At 36.8% G+C, this 17,670-nt stretch overlaps 1 protein-coding gene across 1 annotated transcript; it reads right to left on the bottom strand.

The window, feature by feature from the left end:
- Positions 1 to 4,095: 4,095 nt before the first annotated feature.
- LOC147063333 (uncharacterized) lies at positions 4,096 to 12,558 on the bottom strand. The gene is made up of 3 exons (XM_085960026.1): positions 12,061 to 12,558; positions 8,100 to 11,887; positions 4,096 to 8,068 (listed from the first exon to the last, which is right to left on the bottom strand). Exons 2-3 carry the CDS (start codon positions 8,580 to 8,582, stop codon positions 6,419 to 6,421), a joined length of 2,133 nt encoding a protein of 710 aa, XP_085816152.1. The 5' UTR covers positions 8,583 to 11,887; positions 12,061 to 12,558; the 3' UTR covers positions 4,096 to 6,418.
- Between the last annotated feature and the right edge of the window lie 5,112 nt (positions 12,559 to 17,670).

Raw genomic sequence — 17,670 nt, forward strand, 5'->3', positions numbered from 1 at the left:
TGGTGTGGCCTTTTTGTAGAAAAAGCTTTTGAATCTCGATGTTTTTTCTCTCTAAAAATATCACTTAGAGCAGTAACGAATAATTTATTTCGGTTTTGATATCCACACCCATCCGATATTAGAATTATTTCATTGTATTGTCCTGATTTCGATGAGATGAGACAAATTCATTAGAAGATACATTATTAAGAATGTATATGGTGAAATTGTGTAGTTGCAGCTTTTGTTTATAATACATTTTTGATGCCTGTGTTTTTGGACATAGCAGCACAATTTGTAGATCCATCGTGATTACTAAACGTCCAGTAATACTTCTGGTACTCTCCGTCATTTAATTTTTGGTCTTCTAGCATCTTTTTTTTTGAATAATGTGGCTATTGTATTCCATTTCTGAAACAGTCTTCATTTTATAACCACAGCAGATGGCAGTGATGGCACACTGATCTTTACGTGGTTGGTTATAAAACGTTGGTGGTAAAAAAGGATACTTCTGCTGCTTTATGACCATTTTCCAGAGACCATTTTTTTATATTCATCATGCATTTGTATTTTGGATCGGAAACACGATTCCACATACACCCTGGAGGTATTTTCTCTGCAATAATGGCTGGGAACTTTGGAATTAGATCCAACCACAATGTAACATTTTTCCACAAATTTCTCCCGTTTTGATTTTTGGTTGCATTACCAATTATTTATCTTCATTCAGATTCTTATTACCTGTCATTGTGGCTTTCAATTGGCCACTGTCATCGACACAACTTTTAAATTAATTCTCGCCTATACCCTACCCTATTGGCCATGTAGGCATCTTCCAGAAATTATTGAGTATTTCCTGTCTCTCTTCTTGAGAAAATTCCCCACAAAGAAATGACGTGACAGTTTTTTCAATCACCTTATGTGAGCATGCATCTTTCATTTTTCAAACTGTCGTGCAAGACCATAATGCATAATTAAATATAAAAATAAACTATTTGTAGCCAACTGTAAAAAAACATAACACTCTCGATATCAAAATACCATATATATGTTACTATAATATACACATAGTTGTTTTTGTGAACCGTGGTTTTTGAACTTTACACATAGCTGTTTTTTATTTTTTGAAATAACTTCGGAGCGATTTTACCAAACACATAGATCATTTTACTGGCCTATAGAGAAAAAAATAAGGAATGACTCTGTATTCAAAAGTCATTTTTGATAAAAGTGACACATAAATGGTTTTGCTAAAACGGTGACGATATTTAACCCTTTAATAGCCACTGACGAGTGGTTCTCGTCATGGGCGTCTACTTTCGTGCGGCCGTGACGAGCGAAACTCGTCACGCCGTTTTTGCGCCTAATATGAGTCATATATTTATTTTTTCAATTTTAATACGTGTATTGACATCTATGGGCAAGCTCTGCAGGCAAAAACGTTTGAAAAGTCAAATACATCACGAGAATAAAGGGGATTCCCGAGAGGCCCATTCAGGGTTACCGATTTCTTCCCATGTACTGAGAAATTGTTGACTCATTAGTTCGCACCGCGTTCGCGTAATAATTGGTCGTCGGGATGATAGTCTGATTTGCGTTCTAATTGAAAGATTTTGCATTTTTTCTTATTGAAATTTAATTTGTGTTGAGTTACGAAGTGTTGTGAGTATTTATATTTATATTTCGCGTATGATTTGCGTATACAAGTGTTATATTTACGGGTTTACTTTTAGATTGAATTGAAACATTTTCGATGTTTTCAGATTGAAAATTTTATTTGTGTCGAGTGACTAAGTACTGTGACTATTTTTATTTATATTTTGCATTCAATTTGGACAAACAAAAGTGTTATATTTACGAGTTTAGTTTACCAATTTTTCCAATTCAAAATGGATGAATATTGTGAAGATGGTGAAATTGACAATCTTTTAGAAACGATTGAATCTGAAGACGATAGTGATGATTCCGAAGTTGATGAAGTTGACGATACTTTGGAAGTTGAAGAAAATGAACCAACTACATCCGAAGCTACTGAAAGACCAACATTTGAGTGGAAATCGGATTTATTTGACCCGCGCGCATTTTCATTCGATGATACTGAATCGGGATGCAAAGCAGATAGTTTAGCTTCGGATGCACTTGAAATGGATTATTTCAAGTGTTTTATCCACATTTCCTTTATTGAAATGATAGTGCGAGAGACAAATAAACAATTTAAATTTGCTACAAAAAATATCACGGTTCTGAGTGATCGTTTACGACGATGGGTAGACTGTACAACCGATGATATGTACACATTTTTGGGAGTGTGCATGCTCATGTCACGTAATTCTCGCAAAAAAATTACTGAACACTGGTCTATCAAAAGAATGTTGTTTTCACCGTATTATTCCGAATCAATGCCCAGGAATCGTTTTGAGCTCTTGCATCGACTGTTGCATTTTAGTGATAATGAAACTCAAATTCCCGGAGATCGATTGTACAAGATAAGACAGGTCTTGAAAGAGCTGAAAATTTCTTTCAAACAGTACTTGTATCCTTATCAAAATTTGTGCATCGATGAGAGTCTTCTTCTCTTCAAAGGGAGGCTTTTATTTCGCCAATTTATCAGAACGAAGGCAAGTCGTTTCGGGATTAAAATTTTCGTAATGGCCGATTGTAAAACTGGCTTTGTTTTGGATATAATAATTTATACGGGGAAACAAACAGAAATTCAGAAGAAAAATTACATCGGAATATCAGGCAACGTTGTGGTAACATTACTTGAACCGTACTTGGAGCGAGGACATACGCTTTTCATCGACAATTGGTACAGCAGCCCAACATTGTTCAAGTACCTGTATGACCACCGGACAAATGCCTGCGGAACCGTGAGAAGAAATCGAATTGGGATGCCGAAATTCGTAAAAAAATTGAAGAGAGGGGAAACCGAGGCATTTCACACTGACGAAATGATGGCATTGGCCTGGAAAGACAAAAAAGACGTGACGATGTTGACCACAGTGCACAAGAATGTATTCAAACCGACGGGAAAAGTAAACTATGTGACAAAAATTCCTATTTCAAAACCCGAGTCCATCGTGGACTACAACAAAAACATGGGCGCTGTAGACCAAAGTGACATGATGCTTTCATCCGTAAACTCATCACGAAAAACCCTGAAATGGTACAAAAAACTTTTTTTCCACCTATTAGATTTATCATTACTGAATGCGCATATATTGTACCAACAAAAAACTGGTAAAAAACAGCCCTTAGGTGACTTTCAGTTGAACGTTATCGATCAACTGATTCAAAAACACAAGACACAGCCAAAGACAAATTTGAAGCGGAAGGTGCCGCTACCCACCAGGCTTTTCTGGGTAAAATACCACTCACGGAAAAAAAAATTAGTGTCACCAGAAGGTGTTACGTATGTTATAATACAAAAAACAATAAGAAACGTAGGGAAACGCGGTTTGTGTGCAAGCAATGTGACATTGCACTATGCTTTGAACCGTGTTTCGAAATTTACCATAAGGAAGAAAACTTTTAGAGATGTTTATGTGGACAGTGAAAATAATACTGATATTGCAAAAAAAATGTGTATTTGTAAAATTTATAAATTTAATAATTTTTTTTTTTGAATTTTTTAAAAATATTTTTGAACTATTTCTTGTAAATTCGCAGTGTTGTGATAACCCTAACCTTAGTGCAAATTTTCCGACATTTTCATGAAATTATGAATGAAAAACCCGTTCGACCAAGGCCTGAACAAAAACGATGCATGAGTGCGAGTGAGAAAGTATTCGGTACCCTTACAATCTCTGCGACACGCGCTAGAGTAAGATAAAAGGTCTACTAGCTACAAGCCAGTTTCCAAAAGTATCGCCATCAAATCGGGGCGAAACGCTTCACATAGCGTCGATAACTTGCGAGCTCGTGTTAATTGATATTTTTTGTGTTAAACATAAAGTCAGTGGTAAATATTTTTGGTTAATTAAGTAGAAAAGATGGTTCTGTGTGTTGTCTTAAAATGTGGTAGCCGTACTGATAAGCAAGAAGATGGTATTACGTTTCATAAGTAAGTTGATATATGTTTGTGATAATTTATTTGTATTTTATTATATATTTTAATATCAGTGACCTAGTGTTTCTTTAAAATAACTTAAATTATGGATATCTTTATCTAATGGTTGCATTTTGACCGCTTAAAAATACTATATAACGTAAAAAAATAGAAAATTATATTTTAATTCTGAGCGTCTAGTGCGAGCACTAGCAAAATGGTCTATGGTCTCGAACATTTGTAGACGAATGCGTTCGCTCGCTTACAAACCAAACGCAAGGCACGCGGATTCATTTAGCAATGCAATGGGTGGCGTCTAGATGTATCTATAGTCTAAGCGTTCGACGAACTTCAAACGATGTCTCATAATATGTAAGTGCTAGATATAAAATTTTCCACTGATAATTTATTTTTTATATTTTATTTAATTCTTGGGCCCTGGAGATTATACCTAGTATTATCAGCTGGGCTGCTAAAAGGTTAAAAGTAAAAATTTTACAGAAAAATAAGTCCCTTGGTGAGTGATTATCATAATTAGAATATGATCATCATATGAACACGGCGTCCAACATTCAACTTCTCAATACATGAGACGAGATGATGACTTTGTCTATTGTGATAAGGTAACCTGAATGCTGATTGAATATTTGTTTTAATATTTAAATTAAGAATACATCCTGGATTCAAACATTTTTCGCCATAAACTCCAGCTCGAACATTCGATCGTTTATATTGAATTACACAATTGAAATTTGGTATATCAATTGACTCATTATCGTATAATCAAGTTTCATTTAACATCAAAATTTGTGACTTTTGTACAATTGAATCGGTCAATACAATCATGAATCTATTGTTCATCTTCAATTTGTTTTCTAGTAATTTTGGTATCCTTACCAACATGTTTAAAAGCAACTGTGAGAGTGACACGAACTCGAATCCTCATAATCTTCATCCCCAAATACAATAAAATGATACGGTGTACAGGTGTACCGTGCAATACGTAATGTCACATAAAGAATCGTGAGCTGGATAAGTATAGAGTATAACAAAGGTAATGATCAATAAATAAGTGCCTACTAGCAAATATTAAGGACTCTTATCTCAGGCCATGGCGTTTCTCGAGTACCACTAAACTCAGAAATCCCCAACCTCCGGCGGAATACTTGCCCTGTGTGGACAATAACCATGAAACTAAAGATATATTTAGTCAGGTGGGCGCCAACTCCAAATCTGAAGTAAAAATATATAGGAAACAAGGAGCAAATAAAAGAAAGGTTAACGTTCAACAAAAGAGTTTATATTATGACGTTTATATTGTTTGACAGCTGTTTTACTAACGCCTCGCACAGGCGTAACATATGAATTTACGAGTGGATCAAACAAATGACTGAGAAAACAAGCGGCTCTAGCAATCTTGCGGAAAGGCTTAAATAAATAATAGAATAAAATGGAACGACACAGCTTACTGATCTGCCATGGTTTAAGCGACGGGCCAATGTCTTCGCCGACGGTATTTTGCGTATTTGGTTCTCGTTCGAAGGGCCGCCATGGTCAAGCGGACGCAATTAGCGGACCGAACTCGGGTACGTCCGTCCTGTCTCGAAGTTTCCAACGTCAGCCTCGCACAAAAAACTTTCTTCTTCTTAATCCCTTTTTAATTAACTTCGACCGATACGCCAATCAAAAAACAACCTCTCACTTCCTTTCGCTCGCCACCATCTTGCGCAGTCCATTTTTCGGTGTTGCCAGCCTAGGATCCTCGAATTGTCACAGTGTGGCATGTATAACATGACAGTAAATATTGTTCTTCATCTCACATTAATGTCTGTTGCGCCATAAGACTCTCTTCTATAGGAATATGTTCACAGATGTCATTTTGTTGAACTTGGTGGTCGTGAATTTGGTTATCATTGAAAAATGAATCATAAATTTTAATATCGTATACAACGGAGACAGTACCAAAAATTGTAGACAAGTTTTAATTGTACGCTTCTTAATGATACCATGTAAGTAACTGGATCGATGAATTTTCTTAGTACCAGTAGTCAGCCACTTGGCACATATCTGAAGTGCATACTGATGTAATATGTTTATAAATAACATTGGGTGTTTGTGTTTTTTTTTGTAACAAGCGAAATTTAATGATATCTCATGGAGTTTAGCATATAAATTTTGTTTTTGTAAAGTAAACCCAATTTCCCAGTGGCCAGCCACCATGTTCCTAATTCTGGCCACCCCAGCACCAGAAGTCAGCCGCCTGATTCTAAATAGGATTTGAATTATTATAATCTTACGATAATGCTAGTAAAACAGGGCTATTTAATTTGGGTACTCAAATTTTATTAAAAAAGGTAAAAAATATTTACTTATTATATAAAATTGTACGTATTATACTATTGTAAGACGATAAAAAAACTTGCAAAACATACTACAAATATAGAAAACTACGACTACTTGGGTACAAAAATCGCAGACAAAACTGTTCGTGTCTGCATCAGCACATGCCACATGACACCACCCATCGCAGACCACGCATTTAATCCATTCTTCCCCTAATGTATCTTGTGAAAATTTTCGTTTACAATATTTGCACTCAGCATCGTCAGAAGATAGAACTGAGTTTTCACTGTTTTCTTTACGTGCTTTCAGCTTTTTCTTGGGTATCATCTCCGTAGTCGCAAAACTTTTATTTTCTTTTAGAACATTTACAGAAAGTGCTCTTTTTTTAGTTTTTTTGGCTATATTTCCCGCTTTCTGACGAGCCTCTTTCCTAGTTCTTATTTCTTCAGCCTTTTTAATTTTTAAAGCTTCCTTGTTCGTTTCAAGCAACCTCCATGCACTTGAGGAAATCGCACTGGGCTTGGAAAGTTTCTGTTTGGAATTAGATGGGCTTGGAAGTGGGGAAGGGTAAAAGAGATGGGTAGAAAAAGGTGAAGGAACTGAGAGAAATTTGGTTGGTAAGAATATGTCTTCTAGCACAGTAATTTTTTTTGATTCAGGAATTGCTGTTCGATCGGTTGGAGGGTTTATACTTGTAGTTGATTCATTAGTCAAATTATTGATCAACTCATTGGACCAATCATTAGTCAAGTCAAAGTCTAAAATTCCTTCTTCACCAACATTATAAATACCAGGTTCAATGTCTTCGAGTGACAAGATTTGCTCTGGAATCACACATGAATTCGATGCTGCCTGAATTACATCAATAATAATTTTGACATCTTGTCCTCTCGCAAGTAATTCAGCTTCTAGAGATTTTATTACCTGTATGGCCATATTTTTTATAGATGGAGTGGCGACTTCAATTTGTTCCGGCGGTATAACTAATGCCTCCAGAGCATTCTGCACACATTTAGTATAATCCACCGCATTAGCATTAAATGGATACAATCCACACTTCCTGAAACCGTTTCTTATACTTTCTGGAAGACCAGGAATCTCTAAAACTTGTTTTAACAGTGGACAAAAAGATGACTTTGTTAAAACCTTATTGAAGTTATTTTCGACCATATGCCATTGATGTACTGTTTTTTTCCACTCGGATTTTAGTGGTTTAAATACGCTGACATCGGCAGGTTGCATTAAATGCGTTGTGTTTGGAGGAAGTGCATAAAGAATAATCCCATTCTCGGAAGAAAATGAACTAAGGTCCATCGTCAGATGTGACCGATGTCCATCTACAAAAAATAGTATCGGCTTCTGTATCTTCATTTCTGTCCACCAATTATTGAGATCATTAGCAACGTACTCATAAAATACGTCGCTCTTCATCCACCCACTTTCCGAGAGCCCTAAGCACCACTTCTCTGGCATGCTATTGACTACATCTTTTGGTGGCCTTTTATATGGGAGTACGACTAAAGGGACGGCTGTTTTTCCGCTTGCAGAAAAAACTAAAAGGACCGTAATTGTCTCCTTTTCGTTTCCAAGTTGGATATCGAGGACGTTTTTCCAACCTTTAGGAGCAATTACTTTTCCACTTTTTGGGCACATACTAAAAGACGTCTCATCTCCATTAAATATCCTTTCAGGGTCTTTTAAAATGTCTTCATTGCCGGTTTGTTTCAAAATAATCTGCTAATTCTCGAAACCATTTCCTTATAAATTCTTCTGTTACCGTAGCCCGCCCCTTTGTGATGCCTTCTGGAGCACGATGGACCAAGGAAGGATGCCTTTTTATGAACCCTGCATACCATTTCCTGCCTAGACGTCCGTTTTTGAAAGGATTTTTCCTTTCGGAATTTTTAATAATGCTTTGGACTGTATCCACAACATCATCCTTTTTTCGGGGAAACCAGCATTTCGCCAAACTTATGCGCCATTCTTCCAAGCTTTCTTCCTCTGTACTTGTCAGCACTGTGTCAGGTGCTGGTCCCATGCGTTGAGGTCCTTCTGCAATGCGACCATGGATCCTATCTTGCAGAGTTCCTCTTGGTACTCCGAATCTCCGGCTAGCCTCTCGAATTCCAAGATGATTTTCTTTGATGGCTGTTAGAGCAGCCGATAGAGTAGCTTCGTCATATTGCCGCAACAAACGCTTCTTTGGCTCCATATCTGTAAACTGAAAACAAATAATCAATTTATCAACTAGATCTCGTTATAAATACAAGTAGCTGTTTTTATTATAAAAGAAATCTACAATGATTAAATGAAGAACTTAAAAGGTGGCTGACCTAAGGATTTGAGAACTCCAGTTCTCGGCCGCCAGCATAATAGTACTTTTACAAGCGGCTGACTATAGGATCCTATGAGAAAACTAAATATTTTTTAATTGTATTGATAAGAGAACATCGTTAGCTTGTCATTTCAATACCAAGCGATATTATATATTTTTTTATCAAATAATCCAGTTGTCGGCCGGGTGGCTGACTTTTGGAAAACTGAAAAAGTTGACCCTAAAGGCAGCCGCTTTAAAAAAGTAACTAATATTATTTAAATGCATTCGTTTTACACTAAAACATAATAGATATATCATGATTAAGTAGAAGGAAAACTTACCTTGAACAAATTATCATAGAATATTGAAGTATATCGTATTTTCGAGCACTATGTCAACTCGTCCAAAACGTCAAAAACACGTACTCACTTTCCGAACTTCCAACTCCAACTAAATAAATATTAAAATTTATTTCTCATTCGAACCACAGATGGCAGTACACTATTGTCAATAATCGTTATTAGGTGACCGAGCATTGGGTCAAATAAATTAAATAATTTAATGTTTACTTTACTTCGTATATAATGTTTTGTTTGGCATGGCTGACTACTGGAGCTGGCTGACCAAAGGAGCACCTACCCTATGTACATTTATACAATTAATAGTCGCCATCAATATTTCTTGGAAGAAATTTGACCATCATATTAACTGAACAAGGCACGTTAATTATTTGTCACATGTCTCAGTCTTCTGATGTGCATGAAAGGAATACGTGGTGATTTAAGTCTTTCCAAAATTAAATCCTACACTGGTAGATCATGAGGTATTTCTGGAAATTTAAACCATTGTACATTGACATCAATGTTATATTATTTTTATTTAAAGCTTGAACGCATGTGGTGCATAGTTTAATATTTGCTTCAGATATATTAGGTATATTCTTGGTTAAAATTTCTTCATGTCCAGAATCTCTTAAATCGTCGTAAGAATTAAATCGTCTTTGAACCACATGTCACACAGAACACGCAAGTGCAAATGAATTATTGGAGAATTTTTTTTAAAATTCATCATGTGCACTTCTGAATCGATTATAACCACTGTATGGCAAAGATGAGTTTTGGTCCATAGCAACTTGATCAGTATTAAAATCATTGACTATTGGCAGTCCTAGAGAGTTTAAAATGTGGGTGTCAGTTGTAGTGTAAAGTGGACTTGTAATTTAGCAGGAAATAAGGCTTTTTCATTTTCTGATGAGTCTCTTCTTGCGTTCTTTTAACCTTATCACTGCTAGCCAATTTTTACTAGGTGGACACTTGTAGGCCAGCTATTTTCAGAATAAAATAAATCCTTTAAAAAATATGAAATAGGAACGGAATGATAAATATTTGTGAAAACCTACCAACACATGTTTATCGTTTATCGAGTTTATCGTTAATATTTTCACACTAAAATGATCGATATTGTTTAGAAAATATACACAGAATGTTTATTCAGAAGATATGACATTTACAAGAACCCGCGAGTTAATTTGTCCGTGGCCAGACCCGACATACATACTTTGGCGAGTTAATTCGTCCGTGGCACGGATCAGGGGATATACATTCTGAGCACAAGTCGGTTCCTGCTGACTTAAATGATATATTATTGACACCCCGGAGAAGTCTGGGTAGGGGGGAAGTCAGGGCCGCAAAGCCCGTTCCGACCTCCGCACTCAGCTCTCCGGTTGACCTGATGTTAATGACGCCGTTGGTAGCGCGTCGTCGTTTGATACGTGTAAGTTACATGACCAGCTTCCACCCTTCGACTAGCTCAGTGATGGTATAGTGTTCAGGGCGGTCAATAGAAGCTGGATTTGGTGTTGGTAGAGCACGTTCAGTGAAAGTTAGTCTTGACAGTTGGGTAGATGTAGGATTGACAGTTGATGATGGTGAATGTTTGAAATGAAACACACGTCGTTCGTAGCACAAATCTCAAGAGAAAGTTTTATTTTTAACAATCAAAGTTCACAAAAAGTTTCTCACTATTACACACATAGGTAGAGGTCAATATTAATACACATTGAATTTAGGTAATGCAATTAACACATGAAGCATGGGTCAGAACTTTGAGAAAAACTGTAATTAAATGTCTAAAGTGTATTTTTAATTCACAGAGATAATTAATTAAATCCGGTTACAAAATTACCTATTGATTTTTATTATTTTCGCCACCAGCCGATATCCCAGCCTCTGTTTTAATAATACCTAACTTATTATTTTACGTTTTATTTTAAACTATTTCTACGGCTACCTATTATTAATATTTAGGTTTCCTGGTTTAGTTTCCTCCACAATATATTAACGATTTTAGCGGCCGTATTTGGCCCTTTGCAAAAATCACATTGACTTTAATTCAGTTCATTCATTACACACATGTATTGTTTCATATATCGGTAGTTCACAGTCATTTTCGAGGGTAGTTTTACGAGATACAACAGGCCCGTAATTAGGCGAGCGGTGATAGACGGATATTTGGCTTAGCGGACTATGAGAAACATGAATGTGGCATCCATAGCTTCGCTCGCACTTTACCCTAAAGGGTCCTCCATACACGTAAAAAATGTGGAGGTATCATTATTATAATCAGTGATGAAAATGTTTCGAAAATATTTGTACTTGACTTTGAAATTGGCAGAAATTGCTCATTCCAAAGTTTCACAATACTTAATCAGACAATAGGTTTCAATTTGGTAGACTTATTTCAACAATAAAGAGTAGCAGTGGGACGTAATGTTCCAATAAGTCTTTTTTATCCATGTATTTATGTGACCTGGTATCGCCACTACGCTTGTCATAATGTATCCTGCATAATGCCATTAACTCTTAGTATTTTCAAAAAAGCGTCAGGGCGCATTCTCTGTCGGCTTTCATTTCCGCCCTGTCCAACTCTGATGAGATAATTATCTGTAGAAAACTCTTTCTTAGTGTTACTACATCACTGTTGGGCCTTGGGTAATTTTTACCTGGCTTGGGTATATATTTTTGAATGTAATTCGCACCTGTAATTTTCTTCACCTTAGAATGTGCGTTGGATCATTGTGCTACTTTTATTTTGTCTGCCACATCCGTCGGCGAACATCCGTATTGTATGCACTCCTATAAATCTATTCTGTGTTAATTCACTAAGTAAAAAAAATAACGCACTGGCTACCTCATTTGATCCTTTTTGGGATTCCGATTCATGCCATTAAAATGTATGCACATTATCTCCCGTCAGCCTTGACTTTGAGCTACTGATCACTACTGTAAAATTGTATAAATTTTACTGACGGCTGAGGTATGCAGCTTAGGCAAAGCCATAATTTTTTGACAATCAAAGGAAATCATCAAAATACCGTCATCGGTTTCTTTCAGCATGTTATAAAATGTCTTTGACTTTAATATACTGATGCGATGCTCCGTGATCAAATTAATGCGACATTCTGAATTTGTGGCAGTTTTAATTTTTTCGGTTAAATCGGTGCACCGAGAGCATACATCCACCCTTGGGCTGCCAAACCCAATATTGTAATGTGAGTTGAACTCATCGCGTCTGACTATTGTACATTCGCTACATTTTTTTAATATTTAGTTTGGAACTTAAGTACACCCTTTGTCTAGTTTTTGAGCGACAGTAATGTGGCTTTGAAGCTTTGACTGATTTAATGAACATCGTCGTCTTAACTAGAAAACTGCTTATCTACAGTTTAGCAAAATGTTCAGGAGATCATAAAAACTGAATAAAATCAGTTGTAGCCAATATCATGTTGTGAATTTTACATATTATGTTATGTAAATAATGATTTTTGTTGATTTGGCATTCAAATATTAAGAAAAATTTCAACCTGTCCCCCAAAAAACAAAAAATGCAGATATGTATTATTCTCTTTTCCTTACCAACATAGAATTTGGAGATGCGCAGTTTGCGTAACTTATTTTAAGTATGCAAATTTTGTGTGAGGATACTAATATTACCCAATTATCAACACACAATGAATGTAACAGCATGATGTAACAAGCTGAAAAAAGTACCTTTGTAGTAAGCTTTTCTCCTACCAAGTATAATCATAGGAAAATAAGTTTTGAACTATTAACTTAGGGAAGAATAATATTTTATTGAAATGTTTACATATAAAATTAGAATAGCTATCTAATGTGGAAGGTCATCATAAAAGAAGTGGTAATCTTCTTCAATGGTAGCTATGAGTTGTTGCAAATGTTATTATTATTTATTATTATTAAACTGGCGCTAGGGGCCGTTCAGGTCCATGGCCGACTGCACAACGTTTCTCCAGGAATCTCTGTCCAGCGCTCTTTCTTCCCAGTTGACTATCCCCAGCCTTTCCGCATCCCTTTGAATGTTGTCCGCCCATCTCCGTCGAGGGCGGCCAAGAGGTCGAGTGCCAGCTGGTGTGCCTTTGTAAATCCTATAGAGAGTTCTAGATCTTTCAGATCGTACAACGTGGCCCGCCCATCTGAGCCTTCTTGACCTCAGAATATTAGTGATTCTAGGTTGGTATCGGTCGAAGAGCTCAGCGATTGTGCGGATGCGCCACCGGTGGTTCTCATTGACGGGTCCAAGTATTCTCCGGAGGATTCTGTTTTCAAACACTTGGAGCGCCTTTTCTTGTTTTTCCGTTAAACCCCACGTTTCACATCCATACATGACGATCGGTTTGATGACTACGTTATACACCCGGAATTTCGTTTTGATGGACAGCATTTTGGACCTGAACAGACGACTCAGCGCGAAGTACGCTGCATTTCCACTTCTCAGTCGGTCAGCGAGCTCTAGGGACATTTCATTTTTAGAGGTAATGTTGGAGCCCAAGTACTTGAAGAGAGAAGTTCTCTCGAACGAGGAGTTTCTTATTCCAATGTTTCCAGAGGCTTCAATGTCATTTTCAAATACTTGGTCTTTCCCACATTTACTCGTAGGTTCAACCTTTTCGCTGTGTCCTCCAGAGGAGTGAAAATATCTCTGACTTCTTCTTCAGATTCTCCGAGCACCACCAAATCATCTGCGTAGCCCAATATTTTATGGGACCCATTCAGGGTAACTCCACCTTCTGCTTTCAGAGCTTCTCTAACGGCTTTCTCTAAAGCTAAGTTGAACAGCATTGGTGATAGGGAGTCGCCTTGTTTTAGTCCTGCTGTCACCTCAAAAGATTCTGATATACTACCCTGCATATGAATTCTACTTCTGGATCCGTCCATGTATACTTTTATTATATTTATAAGTTTTGACGGTATTTCAAATTCTTTCAATATATTCCAGAGAGCTTCTCTATCAATAGAGTCATATGCGGTTTTAAAATCTACAAAGAGACAGTGTTCATCTTGGGCGTATTCCCATTTCTTGTTGGTTGTTGGTATTTGGTATCTTTTATTTTCAATCTATCAAGGTGAAGCTGTGGTAAATCAGAAAATTTAACACACTCAAAATGGGCGTCTTTACGAAAAGGAATTGGATCCCATTCTACTTATGTGATGTAGTTTGTATAAAATGCCATTATTGGTGTATTTTAGAGCTTTTATATCAGTCACAACTGGATCCCCACTTTTTTTCCCTGGCCTTATCGACTTGTAGGCTTTCAAGTTACCTTCTATATCCTTAAAAAACTTGTGGTTGAGATATTTCACCGAGTAGGGAGATTTTTTACAAGCCTCTCTGCAAATATCCACATATTGGGGTGGAATGCTTATCTTTTTTTTACGTTTGATTGCACGCTCAATTGTGGAATGCATACTATCAGCTTCCATTTGAGTGTGCCCCTTATGTAGAAATCGTTGAATTATCGTGATATTTTTTTCAGAAGAAAGGTTAAATAACGCGTGTGGAATTCCGGTTCTGGTATGTGCAACTATCACTGTAGAGTATTATTTCTCTGTCGTCCGTTATTGGGTGGGTTTTCAGGAACTCTTCTATGAAATGAACAATTATAGAAGAGCATTGGCACTCAAACCACCGTCGAGTCTCATGCCAGAGAAAGCAATACCCTTGCAGGCGTTTTATGTCGTATATAGTGAAGTTGTGTGTTATCAAGTTAGTTTTGTAATAAAGTGATGACACGTTTGATTTGGGGCAAGAAGTACACTTAGTAAATCCATACTGAACACTTCATTATCTGATAGTTTGTCGAACTCTTTTGCTTTTCTAGCCTCATTTTTTAAGATTATGTGATGATCGTACGTATCTTTATACACATTTTTAGTTTCGTACCCGACACAAATATCACACAAATCTTTTTTTGGTTGATATAAAGCTAAATTTTTCATGTTGAAAATTTTGTAGAAGGAAGCAATTGATAGCTTAGCTGCACCTTTGTCGTCACAATATTCTTGTTGTGCCTTAAATAAATGCACTTTACTCTCCCACAAAGTCTCTAAGTATAGCTTAGATGAGGATTTCCGGCAATAGTGGGATTCCATTTTCGGTAAAAGGTCAAAGACATCAATTACTACCTGAATGCCTACACTAGTGCATTTTTGTAGTACATTTTCCGATTGAATGGATTGATTATCTGTGGACTCATTAGGTTTAGCCCATTTCTTTAAAATCCACTCTCCCATGCCAAGTTTCTGAAGATACATTTTCTTGCACACTGACATTTCTATCGCTGCATTTTAAGGATAGCACAGTGGAAGTTGATCTTCTTGATGCTTCTTTCGTACTGGTTTTTCTATTTGTTGCTTTAACTGTTACAAGCGTATTAACCAACACTTTCTTTTCTGCCCAAGATAATTTCCAAAAATCATTAAAAATAACTCTCCTCTCTTTTTCTGATATCGACTGACATTTTATAACAGAGCGATCTTTCTTTGAGAAACTACAATTACACCTTTCTTTCAGTGTTCTTTTCTCTTTGATGATGCAATACTTCCATTTTCCATTTATTTTCTTTTTTCCTTTGCAAGATTCACCCTTTTCTCTCTTTTTAAATTTTTTTTTGCGATTGCCCTTTGGTTTTTATCTATCTGACCCGTTTGAGATCTTCGTTTATCAACTGTGTTATCTTCAGTTGACAGACTAGCATTAATCTGTACCTCCTTTTCTGTATCTCCACCTGCTCTGCAAAGACTAACACATCGTCTAGCGAAATGTTATTTGAATCCATTTGGATGTAGTTTTGAGTCTCCACTTGCTCAATCAAACAATGAGTTGTCTCTAAAATGTTATTTGACTCCATTTGGATGTAGTTTTGAGTCTCCGCTTGCTCAATCAAACAATGAGTTGTCTTTTCTTCATAACCATTTTCCACCTGTGCTGCCAAGATGCAAATTTCACCTAATTCAAGATTGTTTGACTCAATTGTATTTACAGTCCTTGTCTCCACTGGTTCAATTAAAACTAGACTGCCATCATCGTTGACGACGTAATTTTTAAGGGCATTCATAATTTTATGGGCTCTTGACGACGACATGGTTGATTTCTGTAAAATAAAAATTCAATGTGTCACTAGTGATTTTTAATAAAACAAGTCAATAACCATAATAATATTTATTATCAAAGCGTAAATTATTTTCTATACTTTTTTAGTGTCATTAATGATAAGTTTTAGTACAAGAAATGGGATCAACAAAAATAATAATATCATATTAATCGTATTACAAACGCCCGCAAACTGCGTATCTACCGACACACTCTTATGAGAAAAGTAGGTATCTACCACAGTGTTAGAGTTCATTTTAAACATGTAAACAACACTTTTTTTATATAAACTTAATGTTTAATGATATTATAATGACATAACATACCTCGAATAATGTGAAGATTCTTGAGCAATTGAATAAGTCTGAACAGGAACGATGCTCGCTGCTTACCAAACTTACAGCAAATGAAAGCAGATACGCACTTTTCTTGTCAATAATATGATGTTTGAAGTTACGCATTTTTCTAAAGCGAAGATTGTGCAAATGCCATATTTTTTTTAATTTTACGTAGTTTGCAGTTCGATGACGTACAAAATTCTCTACAAATTGGCGTTCTTAACTTTTTTTCGACCAACTACGTAGATAAGCAGTTTTTTAATTAAGCCGGCGATATGTATGCTGGCACTTTTTCCATTTGAATGGAAAAAGCTGATTTGCAAACTTTTATTTCATACTTTGAATGTATGTATTGGGTGTATTTATTTTTGTTGGGGTTCGGGGCGGCATTCCTCCCTCCACACTCTGGCAGGGGTTCGTCATCTGTTCGGGGTGGGTCGAGGTTTTTGGCTACCTCGATCAGCTCCTCTAGTGTCTTCCAGGGGTGACAGTCAAGTCGGTTCTTCCCCGTAAGGAGTAGGGCGAATCATCGGGCGAGGTCTTCTTACGTCGCTTCGGGCATCACGAGAAGTGCCACGTCTCGTTTTTCTACCAGGAATGGGTACACTTCCCGATAGGGTGGCTGCCGCTGAGACTTCAGTTGCGATTCAACTTGGTCTCACCGGCGTTGTGACATGAACTCCGTCTTCAGTTCCCAGGTGAAGACCTCCCACGTGTGTAGGTGTTTCCACCATTGCGCTGGTTCTCCTTGTAAGGTCGCAGCTGCCACTGTTGGTTGTTTTTGCGGGTTTGTCTTCGCGGCTGTGAAGTATACTTCACAGTCTGTGATGAATCGAGTTACATTGCTTCGTGGCTTGCCATCAAAGACTGCCTCTAACTCTGGTTTGTGTTGGCAAGATTTGCCGAAGGTCGGTTTGTCTCCTCGTTCCGGTGCAACCTTCCCATGCAACCTTTGGTTCATAAATAATTTAGATGGGTCACTTTTCCTCAACTGAATTTCTTGTGCCACTTCTGATTTATTTTTGCTCCAGTTATATCCATTTTTCTATTATTTTCGATGGTTCATCCCAATGATTGATAGCATATCATCTTTTTGAATTCTTTTCATATCAAACTTTTAATTTTTTCTGACATCCATGCATAACAATGTTGTAAGGCCCTAACGGTCATTGATAGTGGGATAACCATTGTCTTAT

Source organism: Rhyacophila brunnea, unplaced genomic scaffold (assembly GCF_057557595.1).
Source record: "Rhyacophila brunnea isolate RB1 unplaced genomic scaffold, BYU_Rbru_1.0 scaffold_9, whole genome shotgun sequence".
In the NCBI taxonomy this organism is placed as follows: domain Eukaryota; kingdom Metazoa; phylum Arthropoda; class Insecta; order Trichoptera; family Rhyacophilidae; genus Rhyacophila; species Rhyacophila brunnea.

What these genes read in the sequence shown, in the direction of transcription:
- LOC147063333 (XM_085960026.1), bottom strand. Translation starts at nt 8,582, where the DNA reads ATGGAGCCAAAGAAGCGTTTGTTGCGGCAATATGACGAAGCTACTCTA. An exon ending in TTCGAGAATTAGCAGATTAT is followed by an intron (nt 8,069 to 8,099) that starts TTTGAAACAAAC and finishes GAAGACATTTTA; the next exon opens with AAAGACCCTGAAAGGATATT.